This window comes from Dendronephthya gigantea, unplaced genomic scaffold, assembly GCF_004324835.1.
Source record: "Dendronephthya gigantea isolate DGI-Jeju-01 unplaced genomic scaffold, DenGig_1.0 000023F, whole genome shotgun sequence".
In the NCBI taxonomy this organism is placed as follows: domain Eukaryota; kingdom Metazoa; phylum Cnidaria; class Anthozoa; order Malacalcyonacea; family Nephtheidae; genus Dendronephthya; species Dendronephthya gigantea.
The window spans coordinates 2160665-2180518 of NW_021163033.1; the positions used below are offsets into that span (position 1 = coordinate 2160665).

Genomic DNA, 19854 nt, shown 5'->3' on the forward strand with positions numbered 1-19854 from the left:
TAAAAAAAAGTAACTGCTCTTGTTTCGATCTAATGCTTTTCTCGTTATCATCTACAAGAATCGTTTTACACCCTTGTTATATATTATAATATTGATTACTTAATACATGAAGCATTTTTGATAAAAATAAAAAAAGGGCGCGAAATTTCTAATTAACTGTTCAGCATTTTATTATTATGCTACTTGACTGGTGGTACTTGGATAGAAAACAATCGTATAGAAAATAAACAAACCTGGCACATAAACTCCAAAAAAGTATTTACTAAAGAGATCCTGCGGATGTCAACTAAACACTGGATATCGTGCTAAAATGGATCAAATGGACGCCAATAACAATAGCAAAGACAATACCAGCAAATCGTTGATGTCTTTGAAAGGGTGAGGGCATGTTTGATTGCACTACATACACTTTTTAAACGCTATTAGATTATCTTTATACTGTGCTTGAATTCAAAATACATATATATTACTGTATAGCTCTACATATAACCACATATTCTAGCCTCAAGCTGCAGTTAGGAGTAATTTAGATCTATGTTCAAATTAAGTTAAGTCACCATACCCTCAAGTAAGAGCCACCATATATGAGGTACAACATATGTACCATGTATGTATTTCGTCTGTGGTTTGAACCTGTATTTGATTTAATTTAAACAATAATTCACTCATATCTCTATAGTATTAATGTGCAAATGTTCAAACAAAACAAACTTTCCCCTAGAATGATAGGCTTCCTTATAGGAGACCTGTGGCAGGAAAGGGGTGTCCTGCATATGAATTATACTAAATTTGGGTGGAAATGCATACATGCATACAGCTATGAAAATGCTATTTTTAGAATGAAAATGTAAGATTTCAAGTTCAACATGATATCCAATGGTTTCATGATTTGCTCCTAAATTTAAATATCTAAAGCACGTACTGTTCATACCCCTACAGCATTCATACATGACATACCAAATTATCACTGCGTGCACAAAACATGTACCCTAAATGCTTAGCGTTATTGCTAGCTATCATTCAAATTTACTCCTAATGCTTTCATCATTCTCCAGATGCAAGGAATGGCTTGAACAGCAGAGGTTGAATTATGAAACAGAGCTTAACAGCAGTAAGTCATACATAGTTTGATCACCCCACTTGTTTGCATCTATAGCCAAGATATGCCCATTAGTAGACAGATTTGTATGTAACTTTGTATAAATGTCTTCTGTATGAATGCCAATATTGTTGCTTTAGCAAAATTTAAAAATATAATGGGTATTTAAGTGAGAAAACTAGATCAGGAGAAGCTGGAAGGCAAGGAAGAATCAAGCATAGAGGAATTGTGTGAAAGGTTTGTTGTTTGTATTTAGTTACCATTAAAAAACGAGGAAACTTCAGTGATGTTTAATTATCAATCTAAATGTCAGATCAAAGAGGTGCATAAATTTACTATTCTAGTCTTAAGAAAATAAAGTGATTTTTTGTACTCATGCCTTATAGTGTGTCACGTCTTCAAGAAGAGTTACTGGATGTCTCCTCAACACATTCAACCAAACAACTTATTCTGGAAAGGTAAAATCAATATTCATGGTGCCCTAACTTGAACATTTGAGGTTTACAGGCAGGGATGGATTTATTTTGGCATATTGCTAAAGAGTGTACATCCGTCTAGTCTAGGAGATACAGTAGTGGTGTAGGATATATATAGGCTGTAACTAAAATTACATATTATTGTGAAATTGGGATTTGAGACTTTCAAGGTAATATCTATAAGCACTTACAATACCAGTAAGAAAAATGTTATATCTCTTCTAAAGCAAGTGTGCATTCTGATATCTCTTGCAGTTTGTGTTTGTACTCCTATCTCCTGGTTTGCATGGTGACTAGCATACACAACCCTCCTTCAAAACTAGCTCCTTTGTAACTAGCTCCTTTGTAACTAGCTTCTTTGTAACTAGCTTCAAAACTAGCTCCAAGGTCACATGGATGGCAGATGCACCTTTCCACTTCCATTCATCTTGTGATAAACCAATATTCGCCATAAACCAATATTCCCTCATCTTTTTCAGTACTCACAGTTTAGGCCAGCAATCACTCCCTAAGAACCTAGACAGCGCTTAATAATCACTCTTTTTACTCGGCTCTCGTCCCGTCCGGACACTAAAATTATGCTCATATAACTCTTTTTCTTAGGTTGCTCTCAGGTTACGTAAAAATGAAAATTTTATTTCCTTCCGGAGATATGGATTCGGGGAAGACCAGTGAACAAAAAGAAGAGTACGTAAATCGTAATACATTGTGGGTGTTGAAAATGAAGTTAGCGAGGGTAGAATTTGTTTCACATATGGTTGAAATTGATTGATCAGTAATGAAAAGTAGAGAAAATAAGCTGATAAAGTCTGTATATACAAAATAAATATACTTTGATTTGTCTATGAGTTTATAAAACTGTAAAAGTTGTTTGCATGAAGTTTAGTGACTCCATATTTTTGTCAACCCCTAATTTAACAATGTACTAGGAAATATGTAACCCCCCCCCCCCAGGGCACCTCCCACCACGACCTCCTCACCGCCATTAAACAAGATCTTTTTACTTCGCTTATTTAAGGCGTTTTTATTAATTTAACAACAATGTAGCGAGTTTGCAAGCCAATGTGATGAACAGCAAAGATTATGCAAAGATATACAAAAGTACCAGCAGGTACGTATTCCCGATTGTGTCTTACTACTGAGGTACACTTTGGCTACGTTCAAATTCTGATTCGGAATATTCCATACATAGCTACGTGATGCCTATGCCAGGCACAATTATACTTATTATAGCATAGTGTGTTACAATAAACACAATAAGCTATATATAGTAGAGTTTGGCCAATTATAGCTGTGTTATATGTGTACATGACTAAGGTACTGTACGTCACAACTGGAAAAGTGTGGTGCGGGTTGTTTGTTACCCCCCACCCCAAGTATTGAGCTAGCTAGTTTATAGTCGCATTTCGAAATTTATCACTAAAAATCACGTAATGCTCAAGTAATGATTTACTGACCTTTTGTTGTTGTTTTTGTTGTTGTTTTTGTTGTTTTGTTGTTGCTGTTGTTGTTGTTTTGCTGTTGTTGTTGTTTTTGTTGTTGTTGTTTTTTTTTGTTGTTGTTTGTTGTGTTGTTTTTTGTTGTTGGTTGTTGTTGTTTTGTTGTTGTTGTGTTTGTTGTTGTTGTTGTTTTGTTTGTTGTTTTGTTTTTGTCATTGTTTTGTTGTTGTTTTTTGTTGTTGTTGTGTTGTTTTGTTGTTGTTTTGTTGTTGTTGTTTGTTTTTTTTTTGTTTGTTTTGTTTTGTTGTTTTTGTTTTTTGTTGTTGTTGTTTTTTGTTGTTGTTGTTGTTTTGTTGTTGTTGTTGTTTTGTTGTTGTTGTTGTTGTTTTGTTGTTGTTTTTGTTGTTGTTTTGTTGTTGTTTTGTTGTTGTTTTGTTGTTGTTGTTTTGTTGTCATTTTGTTTTATTGTTGACGTTCTTGTCTCATATATTTAAGGCACTGGAAGAGGAAGAAGGCAATTTAAGAGATATAGGAAGACAACGCCTTGGTTAGTTTTAAAATGCGGTGTGCCACGAAAAGGTAAACTAGATATCTCATTGCATGGCATACTGACATTGGGACTTTTTCTTTAGAGGTGACAAAAAGATGTGAAAAATTGATGGCAGAATTACAGGTAAGCAATATGATTATTCTAGTGTTATACACTGGTTGAACTAATGGTACTTGTACTCCGTAAAATCTTAAATTTGAAACGACCGAGTCAGACCATACAGACACAGGTCAGTGTTATGGCAGACTCGAGCAGTTTTCTTATATAGTATAGCCCACTGCAGATACAGGGCTATACAACCCTGCCCCTGGATTTTTCTTGCAAGGCACGCTTATTTAACAAAACGCAAGAGGCCTAATGTATACCTTGCAATTATCAAGTTTTGAAACAATTGTCATATAAGGTCTACCACGGTTCTACTCATAGTTCATATGTAGGGCATAACGTGAGGTGAAATAATTTCAGCGTGCCCGTTTACCAAGCGTAAATAGGCTATAATGGGTCTATAATACAGTGATATTAAAGATTAATATTGTTTAAATGGCCGTTTTGACACCAGAGGTGCTTCAATATTTTTTGACTGATTATTTGTCTTCAGTATAAAGATGGACAACATACGCATTATCCGTCTAGACCAACAACCGTTGGTTATGCTAAGACGAAAAACTGAACATTAATATTATTTAATCGTCTCGAGGTATTACGCGTCTGTTGTCCGTCTTTATACTGAAGACGAATACCAGTCAAAAAATATTGCAGACGCATTATGCGTCTCTAGTGTGTGAAAACAGCCAATACATGTTTACATGAATCATGTCGATCCAGCTTATTCGAGATTACATAAGCCAAGCGTGAGATGATATTGAGAGATATGTACCTGGTATAGTGGTAACACTACAAAAGCACGTGCTTTTTTGGTGTAAAAACATACTTTAATACCTCAAAATATATCGTCTCGCGCACTGACATATTTGCACTGACTTATGCAAAACAAATCGGTCGTGGATATCTACATTTTGAACACTTGGGGCCGTTACGATGGGGCTAGATCAATTCACAAAGTTATATTTACAACTTGTATCATATATTATTGTCAATGTATTAAATGTATACAGATCGCAATTTACTAAGTTATGATGCTTCTGCCTAACTATACAAAATTATGAATGTACTCCGTTAAAAATGATTATGTGGAAATACCCGGTTGACGTTGCCATGTCTCACGGTTTAAGAATTATTCTAAATAATTCAAAGTGAAAATATCGGTGTTGTTGCCATAGCAGTTTTTCATTCATAATTTATTTCGTTGAACTTCGTATCGTTCGATTCTTGAGTGTGACCTTTATTGGCAGACGGAACTATTTACCGTACACAGAATCAAATATCAGCTCTCTGTCAGCGCAGTATCACAAGCATGTGATACCGGCACACGCTTTTAAACGTCATTGTTCGTATTGTACAATGACGTAATCTAGCTGGTGATATATGCTGTATAGACCAATATAATATTATTCACAATGTCTCAATATATGCCTGTGTATTGCAATTGCTGATTGCGAAATTTTTTTTGAAATTTTGAATAGTCTTTCAAAAATAAGTGAAACCATGACCATGTATGCATGATTATTTTTAATGAAATCGAGAGATTCGAACAAAGACAAAGAGGCTATATTTACACTATAAAGCCTATACGCAGATTTTTAATATTTATAAACACATTTTGCTAGTAATTTTCCAACTCTTTTTTTCAAAAAATTCGTTTTACATTTTCCACTTTGAAATAGATGAGCTAGTTGATGGGCTAGCAGCCGCTAGTCGGAATAGCTAAGCTGGGCTCTGCGCGGTGCCTAGCTGCGATACATACCAAAGCTCCCAGGACGGTGCCCTTGTAGAAATACAAAGAAAAGAATCGATCGTAGATTCCTTAAATGCCTTGAAATATATACTGTATAATTATACATTGCACAACAGCGTTTCTAGTGCAAAGTTCAAATCTAGTATGACTATGTAGTAGTCGCGACGTAAATCTGTTTACAAAATTCTGGTTCACAATGACAAAGCTTTCAGCTCTGTACGAGCATTATAAAGAATCGAAACGATTTTAAGAGCATGACAAAATATTTTCATTGCTGTCATTATACAGTAAATTGCCTATTTCTCAAGCACCTTTACTGATAAAACTAAGGCGCTTTAATAGCGACAATACATCTAGTGCTGAGTGGGCGCATTGCCAGTTATTAATTAACCGTTTCTTAAGGGCTTAAATTTGAGCTTTTTAGGTCATACCAATAAACTATCGTCTGACTATACTTTAAGAGTTAATGGCTTCATGATTGTAGCAATGTTTTGTGACTTTTCTGGGAGTGAAAAAATGTAGAACCCTAGGTTTAAGATGTCATAGTTACACATTTGTGTGCGGAAAAAATTACCATTTAAAGAATTCAAACAATGTTAAAATCGATTTTTTCTTAGCTATAAGCATAATTTACTCATTGATTTTCATAATTTAAAATAAGGGTTCATCACCTTATCTTGCTTTAAATTTATTTATCCTTAATAGTCCCTCAATAGCCCCAGTTCCACAACTTCCCATGCATCCCATGCCCAATGAATAAAAAAGGTAGAATGTAAATGATCAAACTTTTATATTAACAAACAGTACAACGGTTTTGCAAGAATTATGAATAAAGACCTAAAATAAACTTCATATTTGTTGTTAGCGTGCAAGTGTACCTGTAAATCAATGCCATCTAATGTCCTTTGCATTGTTCAAAGTTTACCAAACAAATAGACAATGCTACTCTTTAACAGCAATAAATAGCTAAAAATCAAATAGCATTACAACCATAACATCTCTTAATTAAATACAATATGTAAGTTTTGATAGGGAATAGTATAACTACAATTATACAATAGACTTCAGTTGGGGTATGTGACGTACATCAGAGTTTATAAGATCAGAATTGAGTCCATTTATCAAGTCAGACTTAACTTCATTTTCTATCCAACCGTTTATTTCATGTTCTTGCTTAGTTTGCTTGGTACCACAGGAATGCTTATGCTCCAGTAACATATTATTCTGGGGGGCAAGCCCAACACAAGCACGGAAAATGTTTTCAATGCAAGCACGCTGGCGGAACAAAGCATTTACCACTGGTGTACCACTGGGTACCAAAGGTGCTTTAAGTAGGTAGCTCAGAATGGAAAGTATGGTGTTGAAACTCTGGAATTTGGTGTCACCACCAGCTTGGAACTTTATCCTCTCACACACCTCGCAGAGAATAACCAAATCCAGGATGATTGGTGCGGCTAACAAGGAGTCTTCGCATGTATTATGGATTACAAGGGTATTTGTGCCATTCATGAATATTTCAGAGGTATATTCATCCATGGCACGCTTGCTATCTTTCACATAGGGTACGTACTTGATAACAACACAATGGTCAGGTTTCTCACCTTTCTCGTACAGAATAGGGTTGGAATCCACCATATCATCGACCACATTGCTCTTGGAAATCTCCTTCGAGCGAAACTGCTTGGCCGAAGACAGGTTCTTGCCGTCGTTATTTCCCAAGTGGTTATAGCTCACGATCGACACGGGTTTGATGCCAGCGCTAACCAGGAAATCAACTAGAACCGACTTGATTTTGGTCTGACCAGACTTGAAATCGTCTCCCCCGAGGAATGTTTGGCATTTTTCGGCAAGTGCAACCACGCCTGGTACGAAGGTATTTTGTGGAGAACCATTGATGTAAGAACAGCCCTCCTTGATGCTTGCAACGGCGAACAGGGTCGATGGAGACACTTCGTCCTCGTTGCGGGCGATCGAAGCAAGCAGGTTCTCGCTGGTGTCGTTCAGGCCAGCTCGAATTTCACAAAATCGTTCGGTGTTCGCCGTCCAAAGTACAATCACCTTGTCGAGGTCATTTTTCGCTTTGAAATCACGAATATCCGCCCGAATTTGTTCGACCATTTGAGCTTTAGTGCCTTTGAGGACATTGTCGGCTCGATCGGCTTGATTTGCAGCTATAAAATCTGGGCAATAGATCGAAGGTCGGGGTGTCAGTTTCTCGAGATGGGGGCGAAGTTGACGCTGTAAGTCGAAGTCCAAAACTTCGGCTCGTTGCATGGCATCCGCTATATTCATCGAGTTGATATCCCAACCGTCGAATATTATATCGTTTGGCTCGACCATCGGTAGCAATGCTTTGAGAGGGACAAAAACCTCTCCATCTGGCCCTGTTCCCAAGCTTACCGTCGAAGCTTGTGTCACAGAGCCGGTGTAATTCGGATTCTTTATACCCGACTTTGTATTCCATGAAATGCCGAGTTTATTTGCAAGTACAGACGCCGTAAGTGTTGTGCCGTTGTTGCCACCCCAGCCAACGAGCATGCAGCCGAGTTTCGGCACTTTTCGTTCGGTTTTAAAAGTATAAACCGTCCTTTTAGGAATCACTTCTATTTTCCCGCCATGCTGTTTCACCTCAGAAGACTCGTAGTGAAACAAACTTTCGATATATTCATCGGTATACACGACATTTGGGCTCGTTACTGTGAATGCCATTAGCTCTCGTGAACGTAAATTCGGTCGATCAATAATCACGCCTTTACAGCACGCTTGAATACGGTTGTACAAAATGAAGACATTCGAAATGCAAATGTGTTTATATATTGCTTTTACGTTGATCGCATGACGGAAGTGGGGCGATTCGAAACGTTCGATTTGGCATTTCCGGCAAAGGGGAAACTACTTGATTAACTATGCAGGAAAATCACATGCAGATTTATGCAGCAGGGAAAACTACTCGAATGGCTGATAAAGCAAATTATGCGGGATGTTATCTACAATTACATTAAACGTTTTGGAATCCCCCTTTATTTTCTTTTAATTTTTATGTGACAATTTCTGACACTTCCTTTTCTCATCAATTACCAAGCACGTGCGTGTGTTAAACTTTTTTTTTCATATAAATAATATATATGCTTGAAGCTGCTTCAGCTTATTGGAACTAAGGAAGTGTATTAATTATTTACTTGTTAAAAAAATGCCACGTCAGGGAAAAGTACATCACGCGCGCGGACCGTTATTCCACACGGAGAATGCATGGTACCTGTGTGGAAAACGCCTCATGCATGCATGGTACCCGTGAAGCACGCCTCATGCATGCGACATTGGGTAAAAAAAACACACTATGCAATAATGGGAGTTGGGAAAATTACTCGTAAAACTTATGTCTACACAATCCACTTACGGTACAAATTGTGTGCTCTTTTGGATGGTCATGGTCAATTGGTCATCATTACGATGAACATGTTCACAGCATGGACGGCGAAAGATCGTTAAGAGAGGGGGGGGGCATATTCACATATTCATGTTACCAGACGGTCCTTGACACTGGTGACTGGTCGATTTGTGTAGAAGGACGTTCCCGCTCATATTGTACTTGATTGGGAATGGGCAGTGGCAAATGCCTATTTCCTTAGTATTGGTTGAAAATAATAACTACCACGTCCACAAACCTTTCAATAGGGGCAGAATTTGACCCACCCAAAACCCACTGTGTAGCAATCTGGAATAGCGTATATCGCCCACTTCAGTATTCGGACGACTCCGAAAAACTTATCTTCGTATAACGGCTTCCCAAATAGACAGAAAATTGTAACGCATACCAACTTCCCGGACGAGATGGCCTTTAGTTTAGGTCGAAATATTCAAACTTCCGTGAATGAGAAGTCAAGTGCCAAAACTACTCAACGTTTCGACCTAATAAAAGGCTAAGACTAATATAAGAGCCTTCGCCAAGGAAGTTAGAAGGATTTTCGACCTAAAGGGGGCATGGGTCTCTGTCTGAGAAGCCTCTTTTAGACCGCTGTTATACCATGTTTGATAAGTATTGTAGTGTAACGGGGGATGGTGTAATCATTACTTATAAACGGTTGCATATAAGCTTATAGTACAGCTCTTCTCATATTATTTCTGCATGAAAGCGTGCCGACTATGAAAAATTCCGCTCCGCGCATTCACACATCCAGTTCTACAGGGTGTCCCGAAAAAACCCAAAACTAAACTAATCACTATGTTAAAATTTGAATGACTTGTTCGCGAATTTTTGCTCGTGGGGATTAACTCAACTTATAAAATGCTAAATAGGCCAACGAAAATTGAAAACTTGATAGGCAATAAGGACATTTGGAAGTTCCTGGTGCTTGAGCGTTAAATGTGAATATTGTTATCCATCTCTGCATTTCAATTTATTGGTATTAAAAATACTTTGTGGGTACAAACAAACTTACTGTCTTCATGCATAAAAACTGTGTGGCCTTTCTATGACTTTGATTTTTTGTTTGTTTCTTATAGGACTTACAAACTCGAAAACAAACTAACAAGACCGAGAGGGAAACTAAAAAAGAATCGAAGTAAAACTTTTATTGCGTTTATCAAAATTGCATAGTAGCCTTTACGTAGTTCAAAGTCAAGGAAAAGACTGACCCAGAACATGCGCTGTATCGAAGTTATATGTAAACTGAGACTTCCTACTGTCTCTCATTCCCAGTTTTCTGCATGAACCCAAAACGCAGGACGGGGGGGAGAAGTAGGCGCTAAGCATAAAATACTGACCTATTCGTTACTATATTCTATATGAGAATAATTTACCGTTACGTCATTTATTTGCTATCTTCACTAGCTTGCGACAGCAAATTCAGGAGCGCCAAAATATGATGGAAGTTGCAAGAAATATATGTCAGGTAGAAGAGTCAGTAATAAAAAGATTAAGCGGGGATTATAAGGACTCGATGATAAACCCCTCAAAGCCAATTTGAAACACCATTAGATTCAAAAATTTTCCCGCGTACAAATGAAATGTTATTATGACTAAAGCATTCTATAACATCTTTCGTTCAATGTATAATATTTTAAATTTTATATTTTAAAGTCTCACTCGCGACAAGCCAAATGAAGTTACAAAATAAAGTTAATGAACAATGATATTGAGACTAACCTCGTTTTCGCGTAACTCGCAACCAGTCTCCCGCTCTTTAAAATACGTTTGTATAGTGCTGCTCTCTCCCAGATAGTGGTTCTAAAAGTCATTGTGAATATTGTTACATTAACAGGCCCTGGTATTTGGAAGTGGCGTGGATTTTTCCCAGGACAAAGAGCTAAAAGAAATGATCCTTAGCTTTGGAAGACCTATTAATCGGCTGGATTTATAATCACATGCACCAGCAAAATGATTATGTTCTATAGCCAAAGTAGTCGGACAATGTAGTACCACTATGCCAATATTTTGTGCTAATTTACTGCAGAAACAATCAATTTCTGGAGAAATAATGATAACAACTTAAAAATTTGCACTGCGGGACTGAATCATCTGGCTGGCCACGCAAATGATTATACTGTATTGTATGTAAATATAGTGTGTTAAGTTGACGATGACATGTGATATTGTATTTAACGTGTGCCGATCGTGGGGATTAACACGTTATCTGCATGAACAGGACATTGAACAGAACATGACAGAACAGTTGATTGGTTAAACTGTATACAGGGTGTCCCAAAAAGGTATCTTGCATTGAAATCAGATATTTGTTGTGAATCAGTGTATGGTTTTACTTTGCAATGGGGGTCTTTAATAGCTTCTAAAACAAATAACAATACGAAGTCCATTACCATACTGATCCAAGGAATTTAAGCTGCTAAGTAAGATATATATATTACTAACTAAAGTTAAACGTATATAATGCGCACTCACGTATGTTACATTGCAAATCGAAGTCCAAAAATGTGTCTTTAATCTCAAGACTCAATATTCATAGACACACTTCTGATTATTCTTTCCTCGTTTTAAGATTTCTTCCATTTATTTTGAACGCTTCAACCTCAAGTTGCATCAGTTTAGCACTGATATAAAGCCTGGTCTTAATACGTCGAAATTCATCGTAGATTCTCTACGACCGATGTGCTGTGGATGACTAATAAGATTGGTTTCTGACTGGTCCAGAGAATTACAGTTATTTATACTGCAATTCAATTGACGATTTTGAACAGAAAAAACAAAATGGCGGAAACACATTTGCATGTATATAAACTAGTTCAACAGGAACTAAGGCCTAGGTTATACGTCGCATTTTGGTCGCGGCGAATGCAATTCAAACAATAGATTATGTGATAAATCTCATTAAGCTTCATTATCATCTCATTATCTATTAAGAGCTGTTTACATGATCCCACTTAGCCGAGATTCGACGAAGCGTGAGATGACTTTGACGTGTTGAAATGAGCATATAACACAATCCTGGTACCCTGTTAGTCATCCCAACAATAGCATGTGCTTGTTTCGTGTCATAAACACATGTTTCAACACCTCGAAGTCATCTCACGCTTCGTGGACTCTGGTCTAAGCCAGATCATGTAAACAGCCCTAATAAGCGCCGGAAAGGTAAACAAAAATATACAGCTAAAACTAAAAAATAGTAGATTATAGAGATAATTTATTGCTTTAATTTAGATTAAAAGAAAGAAATAAAACAGTGCATGGTGCATGTATGACTTAACTATTTTGTCCACTTTAAGAGACACTCGTTTAAGAGGCTAGGTGTGTCTGCATGTTTATGAATTATTTCGGTAAAAAATACGTAACCCCAGGAGCTGGTTTCACTTTGTCTGAGCCCAACTGTTCAGCTGAATCATTGAGTTCACAAATCTTTGAAGAGGAGATGTAATTGAACGACAAACATTGATGATTTGCAAAGCACTTCATGCCGCAATCCCCAACATGTTTGGCGTGAAATTCATAAAAAACGGAGCCCTCGAGCTTGTAATTCTCCATACGAATTGCATACATGGGTTCGCAAGCTAGGAAGGAAATAACGGGAGTGTTTCCATTGTATTCTTTCCATTATTGCATTATGATTTATTGCAGAAAGACAAGGAAAATACATACCCATGCAGGGTGTCTTATTAAACTGAGAAATAGAAATTAACAAACCTTTTTGCAGGATATATTGAATTTTTTATTTAATTAGTTTTTATGCAGTCTGGAGAGGGGTTATTTAGCTTTCAATTTATACCTTCCTTCAGTTTATAACAGTTAGAAATTAAAGAAATTAGGCATTAAGAAATCAACTATTTTTGAAATGAAAATTATTGATTGAAATCAAATTTTAATTTATTATGAAATTTATTATGAGCATGTATGCGCCAGTGAGATATACTTTCAGATTTGTAGGTTTTCAGATTTGTAATTTTCTAAATTCAATTAGAACGTGGGAAGGTTCTGGACCGTCTATTTTGCCCACTCAAAAAAATTCCCGGCAGCGTTAAACTGATAAAGCAAGCCATTTGAAAAATAGATAAAGACATAGATCTGCATGGGATTCTATCGTTAGAAATATATCAACTATAATTTTTTTGCACAACGTTTTATTAAAATTCATTTTTGCAAGTTCCAAAAATATAGATTCATTTCGTCTACGCGAAATTTCACTGAGTAAAGATGGCGATGGATTGTAATAACTTCCTACCTTTCCCGCCTTTAACGTGCGGGGATATTGGCATCCGAATTGGAATTTTCAAGCGAGTTTCTGAAAATGAAATCATGGACGTTTAGAAAGAGATAAGCTGATGTATAGATTTCAGACATCGGGTTGAAAACTCGTTACTGGTGCATAGACCACTGGAAGTAATACGTTGTGATTGGCCGATTAGGTTTGACCAACCAAGTAAATACACCAAGTAAATACACCAATTTTCACCGTTTTAAACAATCAAACATACGGAGTAAAGAAATCATGACATTCTTTAATGAAGTCGTATAAATCTTACCAAACGTCTTTCTGCACCATACATCTGTCGCCGTCCAGTTCTGTACCCATATCCAGTATGCCTTTGATTCAATCCCGTCTAATTTACCTCTGTTGGCCCTATACCATATCGTGGACGAATTGTCATTTTGGCCATAAGTCACGGCTTGCTTCCACGCTGGTTCAGATCTCACATTACCACAAGAGGTCTGGCAACTTTTCATATCCGCACATTCCCATGAAGCATCCGTGGTGACGTTATTGCTGAAGGAGGCGAGAATTCCCCCAGGACCTCCTGGATCATTCCGAGCTTTTATCGTCACAAATTGTATGTCGCCTGGCAAGATGAAATGCTCAGGTTGTCGCCATTCGTTACTAACATTGTGCTCTTCACCAGTGTCAGTCACCACAAGACCACGGTTGTCAATTGATATGTTGACAGTTATATCATTCATAGCGTTCCCTTTAGCGTTCCCTGTAAAATGTATGTGCATACACAACCTATGAATATGAGCACTTTCGGATGGACAGAATTCTTATCTTTTTTTTATTCTTATATTTTTTCCTTCATCGCCGAGCCTCGGCCTTAAGCCTGGTTTCCTTTTAGTCTTACTTGTCGTAAACAAGTCATTTTCACGGATGAAAAATAGCCCGGATGTAAATTTGTCTTTATACCTTATTCAAATCTGTCATTGTTGTCAAATCACGACACTTCACGAGTAAATGGGAATCAGGGTTCACTTTATGTTTGTGCTTATGCATGTTGATGCTTGTGACGCATGTTTTGCCTTTGCCTCTTCTTACACTTATGCTTTTGTCGTGAGTGAAAACCAAGATTTACACTCGATGCAATTAAAGCGCTCCGAAATTATCGAGCGATTCAAATCAAATTTATCATGATCAGTCGGCTTACACAATTCATGATATTTCCAAAACCTCCCTGATCTAACTATTGATCATTTCTTAGTGGGCATTGCATTGACCAATGAAGTGCTTGGATCATCGTGATTGGTCAGTGATCAGGAAGTAAGGAATCTTTCAAAGAGTTTCCCAAACTAATTGACAAATTCCATAAATCAACAGAAAAATATAAGCAAACGAATTTCTCAATATTTTTCGGAGCAAACAGGTTTAACCGGTATTTAATGCGCGTTTCGCGAAAACTGTAGTAGCGCGCATGTACCTATATTTAAGGCATGTATAGCATGTAAGGCATGTAGCTATATTTGCACTTGAAATATACAAGAAATGTATTCATAAATTGTATTCACAAATCACAAGATGTTTTGTTTATTCAAAGTTTGTGTGCGTGTTACGTTTTGCTCAGTCTCTTCGGTTTGTAATTTTTTTATGACTGATTAAACTATGCACAACTACTATGTAAAAAAAAGCAAAAGATACTATATAATCTACTCACCAAAGTGTTTTCCAAGACATAAAGCGATGAAAGTGAGCCAAAAGATCATTTTTCGCCGTTGGCGTTGTAAACTCGCTCCTAATGTTTCTTTTTCACCTGTCGGAACTTTGTGAGCTTTCCACTAGTAATGTTATATTCTACATAATGATCAAAATGCGAATGAAATGATATATGGCGAGGAATAAATTGGCAGGTACAAGTATTTAATCTGATTATATCTGCATGAATATAGCATATGATTTATATTGTTGTATAGTATTTTGAATGTGATTAGTTCATTCGTATAGTCACATGACTTTAAATAAATGCAATGTTTCCCGCCAGGAAAACAAGTAAAAATTGTTGCCCGCTTCTTGTCATAACAAAGTAAAGGGAGTGGGTTTCTTTTTTAAACGAAATTACTGCGTAACATGTATCATTTGTATGTTTTCGTTCCTATATAACAAAACACTTGTGAACTACCTCGGGAAATAGTGAGTTTTGTTTTCCCTCGAGTCTCAAAACATTCAGACTCTTGGGAAAACAAAACTCACTATTTCCCTCGGGAGCATACATTAAGTGTATAATATATATACATGCATAATCATTGAAGAAAGCAATGTAGAAAATTCTCGTGAATATCTGTAAATTTGTAAACATGGTGCACTTTTTAATTGGGCCGGTTGAATAAAACTATCACCCGTTCATTTTAGCTTTAGCGAGTTTGAAAAATACAACGACGCGGTCGTGACATCACAGTAAATAGAATATACATGGTTTAGAGGCTACATAAAAGTACAATAGAACTCATTAACTATGTCGGGGAACATTTATGCAAAAAATTATTCCTTATTCGTCATGTGTCTATTGTATTTTGAACAAATAAACCAATAGTAAGGTCTGAATTAACATGTTGTTCAAGTCACGGTTGAGGAGCTAAGCCAAGCCATTGCTATTGGTTAGTTGGGCAAAAATACAATAGACATGTGACCTGAACAATAACATAGATAATGAGTTGTATTGTACTTCCATCTATAGTCTCCAAACCATGTATATTCTAATAACTGTGGTGACATGCAAACAGCCGCTAATATAATAGGAACCGAGTTTTAATTTGTCAAACCGGGTGTTCTGTTCCCCGCAATGTTGCAACATTGCTGACAATACTGTTAAATTGCCTTCAGTAAATTGAAACCGGAACTTGCAAGTTTCCTCGCAAGTGTAAATAAATACATTTATATAATTCAATACTTTGCGGCCGGTTACTGTAAATTTACTACCGCTACATCTTAAATGCATGTAAAATTGCGTGCATATTAAAATAAATCAGATGATATAAGCTAAATACGAGGGAACTTACAAGTTTCGGTTGCAATTTGCTCAGAGCAATTTATTAACAAGACATCTGGTTTACTGTGACATACAGATATGACATGGTTATACAAAGTTTATAATTTGTATCCCCGATGCATGTGAACATGTAGAAATAACGGCTTTTTACCTCACGTCCGCGTCAGCAGATTTGGTGCATCTTAAAACACTATAGATATAAAAAGGATATCGGTTGGATAGTAAAACTTGACTGTATACCTTTTGATAAAACCAGAATACAATTTACTTTTACTTTTCACTTTCGCACGTATTATTTGTTGGGGATCATCTACTAGTTCGGAGTAATCTTGTTGATTCTCGAAGGAAGTGCATGCATGGATCTTCAATATATACATACCTTGGCAAAGACAAACAAAATATAGCTTTTTATATTTGTATATATCAATAGACAAGATTGACCTCACAGGAACAGACGAGTATTCTACTCCATCTTGACAAGATTTCTTCTTAACATACTAATCCTGCGTGTTTATACTTGTTTGTTTATGGCATATCATAGACATCTATGTTTCTCGTAAGCTGCATGTACACACGAACAGTTAGTTTTTCTGGTCGAGAAAATATCGCTCGTTAATTCGTTCTCGCAGAATTTTTCTGGCAGCTGCCAAAATTTGACTGATGATTTGATGTGTCTACAAATTTAATTTCAAAGAGCAAATTTAATGAAAACACTGCTAAAACAAATTACTGTGTGTACTTAGAATAAACATCCAAAAAAGGCATGTTATGAATGTTATAATAATTAACAGGATGAAAGTTCAAGTGTGTGGAGTTTATACAGGAGTAGTTTGGAAAAACAATTTACAAGATAAATGATTTAGAAGAACCCAGAAATGGTCACCATGGAAGCAAGTTATCATACATAGCAAATTTGAAAATGCAAAAAAGCCTATATTCGACCTAATGGACTTTAGCCCCGTTTACACTACACTCAATTTATAGCACGGCACGGCTAAAATTGACACCCGTGCTCAACTTTATTAGTGTTCAGGCTACTAAAAAGAAGGCCGAGCACAGTTGAAATGGGAACAGGTACCCATTTAAACCGTGCCGTGCCAATAAATCGAGTGTAGTGTAAACAGGCTTTTATCGGGAGAGTCATTATTTATGTTATTGTAATTTCATTGTACAAGGAACAGTATATAGTTAAAGGGGTTATGTAATTATAAAATTATGTTATTTACCGGCTGCGAGGTCCGGATAGAAAAATATTCTCCGTCGGTTTCAAAAACGTCCCTCGGCCTGGTAAAGCATGCAGATGCGGTTTCTCTATGTGAGGATTTGGATATGATCTTCCGTGCTCGAAGAATCGCGCGATTACTGTTTTACAGAAGGAAATTATGATAGGATAATCTTGAATAACAACGTTGTGGTAGCCTATATATGCTTATCAAAACTTGTGATTGCATGTGAAGTTTTTAAGAAAAACTACTTATCTTATCTGTACAGAATTAAACGTATGTGTTTTAATAGTAGATCCGTTTTATTTCATAAACCAGGAAAACCTCTCGACGTTTCCACCTGAGTGCCCAGTTCAGGCCAATTATGCATCTTACAAACTTCCTGACCTTTGGTTCAAAGGTACCGCATATCTTATGACTTACAACTTAAGGCATTGTTCTGCTACAATACTATAAGATTTTTACTTATACAAATATAGAAATGAAAAATAGCTATATAGAAAGTTGCTGATAAAAAAAATGGAAAGTTGTTTTATAGGTTACCCTGTTTTTCCTCACTCGGCGTTCACAATGCAAACTGAAAGACATGAATCGAATGCTCCCTACTTCTGTTAAAAGTTTTAATGTTTAGCTTCTTTTGTCACTCACATGCATAAGCTGAGAAATAAATTTGTCTTTTCAATTCCCTTTTAAAGGCATTAATGTTTGTTTCTCCACCCGGCCTCACAAGCACCATTTAAACGCATCAGGTAGTGTAAACAGAAAAAATATTTATAGGGTTGGCACTGACTGAGATATAATTGGATAAAAACACGTGAATTGTCAACTTTTAAATCCTACGATTTCTAAATTGAATTACCCAACTCCTTGATTTAGCTTTTAAAGGCAGTTGAAGCTCAGAAACTAATGACAACTTCCTGAAATCTCCAAGTTGGGCAGCTTTGTATAAAAACCGGGTATGCATGAGATTATCAATAATTTGAAATGGTATACCATGCAAGCGGTGCAATTATGGATTGACTTGACCATCATCAGAGGTAAATTCAGCAGTTTTGCTCGGTGTGGCAACTTGGCAAATGTTTAAGACCAGTGCATGAATTTGACATTTGCAGGTAGCTCTCAATAATTCCTTCAACATCTTCACCATGCAGTCGAATGAATCTTGATATTTCGAATTTCGACCTACAATCATGTGCAAAAATTATTGAGACACGGTCATGACACCTAGTATCTACCCCCCTCTCCCCCCAAAACAATGTTGTTTCTATGAAAAAATGTGTTTAAAATACGTAAAGTCTCATAATTTTTGCACATGATTGTAGGGTCTTGAAAGAAGATTTTACATGTTCATATTAAACCACAATAGATACTATAAGGTTATACAATTGATGTAGGAATTAAGAATCTCTATATTTTGCTTATACTGCACCCAACTCCAAGTGATCAAGTGAATCTGCACAAATTCACCGTGGTATATCTCTTTAGTTAGATCAAAATGTATACACTATATTAATATGGGTCTATTGTGATTTTTAGACGATTAACCAGCGCCACTACAGCCGGCGTTTCTGCTTAAAAACTTTGTACCGCAAATCTCATTTTCAACGGAGTGCATGACAGCGTGTTCCGGTTCCCATGCATGAAGTTATATAATCACCCCTGAATAACGTGATGCATGTTTATGTCAGATCAAACACTCAAGTTTTGATTTTATCCAGAACTGATTTGCAACCAGATAAAACTATATAAACAGCAGGATATGAACTTCATATTGGCCTTTAAGCCAATTTTAAGAAAACTAGAAACATTGAACAGTTAACAGTATCTCGCTTTGTTAAAGTTGTCTCCCAAACGCTCAAAGGGACCACACATGCACATCCATTCGGTTCAAATGCGTGTAAAATCAGGATAATTTCCTCAGTGTCTCTTAAAACCTTTTGTATTTGATAGTTTTTCGCTTTTCATCGGTACTTTTAATTAAACAAAGGAGATTTTGCACTTAGTGCACAATAAAGGAATCAGAGTCTAATGCGTATATTGGATAATTGAATGTTTAGATAACAGATTACATCTCTGAGTTTGCGGAGCTCATTTAGTCTATATTTTACGCTATATAAATATGACAAGGCAAGAGAGGAATCTGATTTTTCAAACAGTTTATCAACTGCCTGAAACTCTTAAAGATATACATACAGGCGTTTTGACTTTTTTAGCTAGGCGCCATTCGTAAGGAACTTTTAAGTTAAATTAAAAGTGTTGAACCGATTATCTTGTTCGGTTAAAAAACATGGTTTTTCAATTTAAAGCCATTCTCATCGTCTCAATATTTAACACGCCCTTGTAAGTTGTGAAAACACGTTTCTCAACTCTCCACGAAGGGAGAAATATACATGGCTTATTATAACAAGTTTTCGGTTCAATTTGTAGAAAATCTCAACAAATTATTGGATTATATATACGGGAAATAGGTTTGCCCTGTATTTGTTACCCAAGGAATGCGTTTAAGGCGATATTGAT

At 36.5% G+C, this 19854-nt stretch overlaps 3 protein-coding genes across 4 annotated transcripts; 1 reads left to right on the forward strand and 2 right to left on the reverse strand.

Annotated features, from left to right (window-relative positions):
- The first annotated feature begins 200 nt into the window (after nucleotides 1-200).
- Nucleotides 201-11154, forward strand: LOC114522607 (uncharacterized protein KIAA2012 homolog). The gene is made up of 11 exons (XM_028543343.1): nucleotides 201-378; nucleotides 1056-1111; nucleotides 1270-1336; nucleotides 1486-1557; nucleotides 2179-2262; nucleotides 2623-2686; nucleotides 3510-3561; nucleotides 3647-3687; nucleotides 9923-9981; nucleotides 10251-10311; nucleotides 10681-11154. Exons 1-11 carry the CDS (start codon nucleotides 311-313, stop codon nucleotides 10777-10779), a joined length of 723 nt encoding a protein of 240 aa, XP_028399144.1. The 5' UTR covers nucleotides 201-310; the 3' UTR covers nucleotides 10780-11154.
- Nucleotides 6193-8241, reverse strand: LOC114522604 (inositol-3-phosphate synthase-like). Its single transcript, XM_028543340.1, has one exon. The coding sequence runs from the start codon at nucleotides 8126-8128 to the stop codon at nucleotides 6470-6472; it is 1659 nt and encodes a 552-aa protein (XP_028399141.1). The 5' UTR covers nucleotides 8129-8241; the 3' UTR covers nucleotides 6193-6469.
- A 954-nt stretch (nucleotides 11155-12108) lies between the features above and the next one.
- Nucleotides 12109-16776, reverse strand: LOC114522605. 2 transcript variants are annotated; one of them, XM_028543341.1, is made up of 6 exons: nucleotides 16494-16776; nucleotides 16266-16304; nucleotides 14786-14922; nucleotides 13391-13843; nucleotides 13090-13149; nucleotides 12109-12421 (listed from the first exon to the last, which is right to left on the reverse strand). In XM_028543341.1, the coding sequence occupies exons 3-6, from the start codon at nucleotides 14832-14834 to the stop codon at nucleotides 12183-12185; spliced, it is 801 nt and encodes a 266-aa protein (XP_028399142.1). In that variant the 5' UTR covers nucleotides 14835-14922; nucleotides 16266-16304; nucleotides 16494-16776; the 3' UTR covers nucleotides 12109-12182. The 2 variants fall into 2 exon arrangements, with proteins under 2 accessions (XP_028399142.1, XP_028399143.1); XM_028543342.1 differs by lacking the exon at nucleotides 16494-16776 and having other exon boundaries at nucleotides 16266-16326.
- Between the last annotated feature and the right edge of the window lie 3078 nt (nucleotides 16777-19854).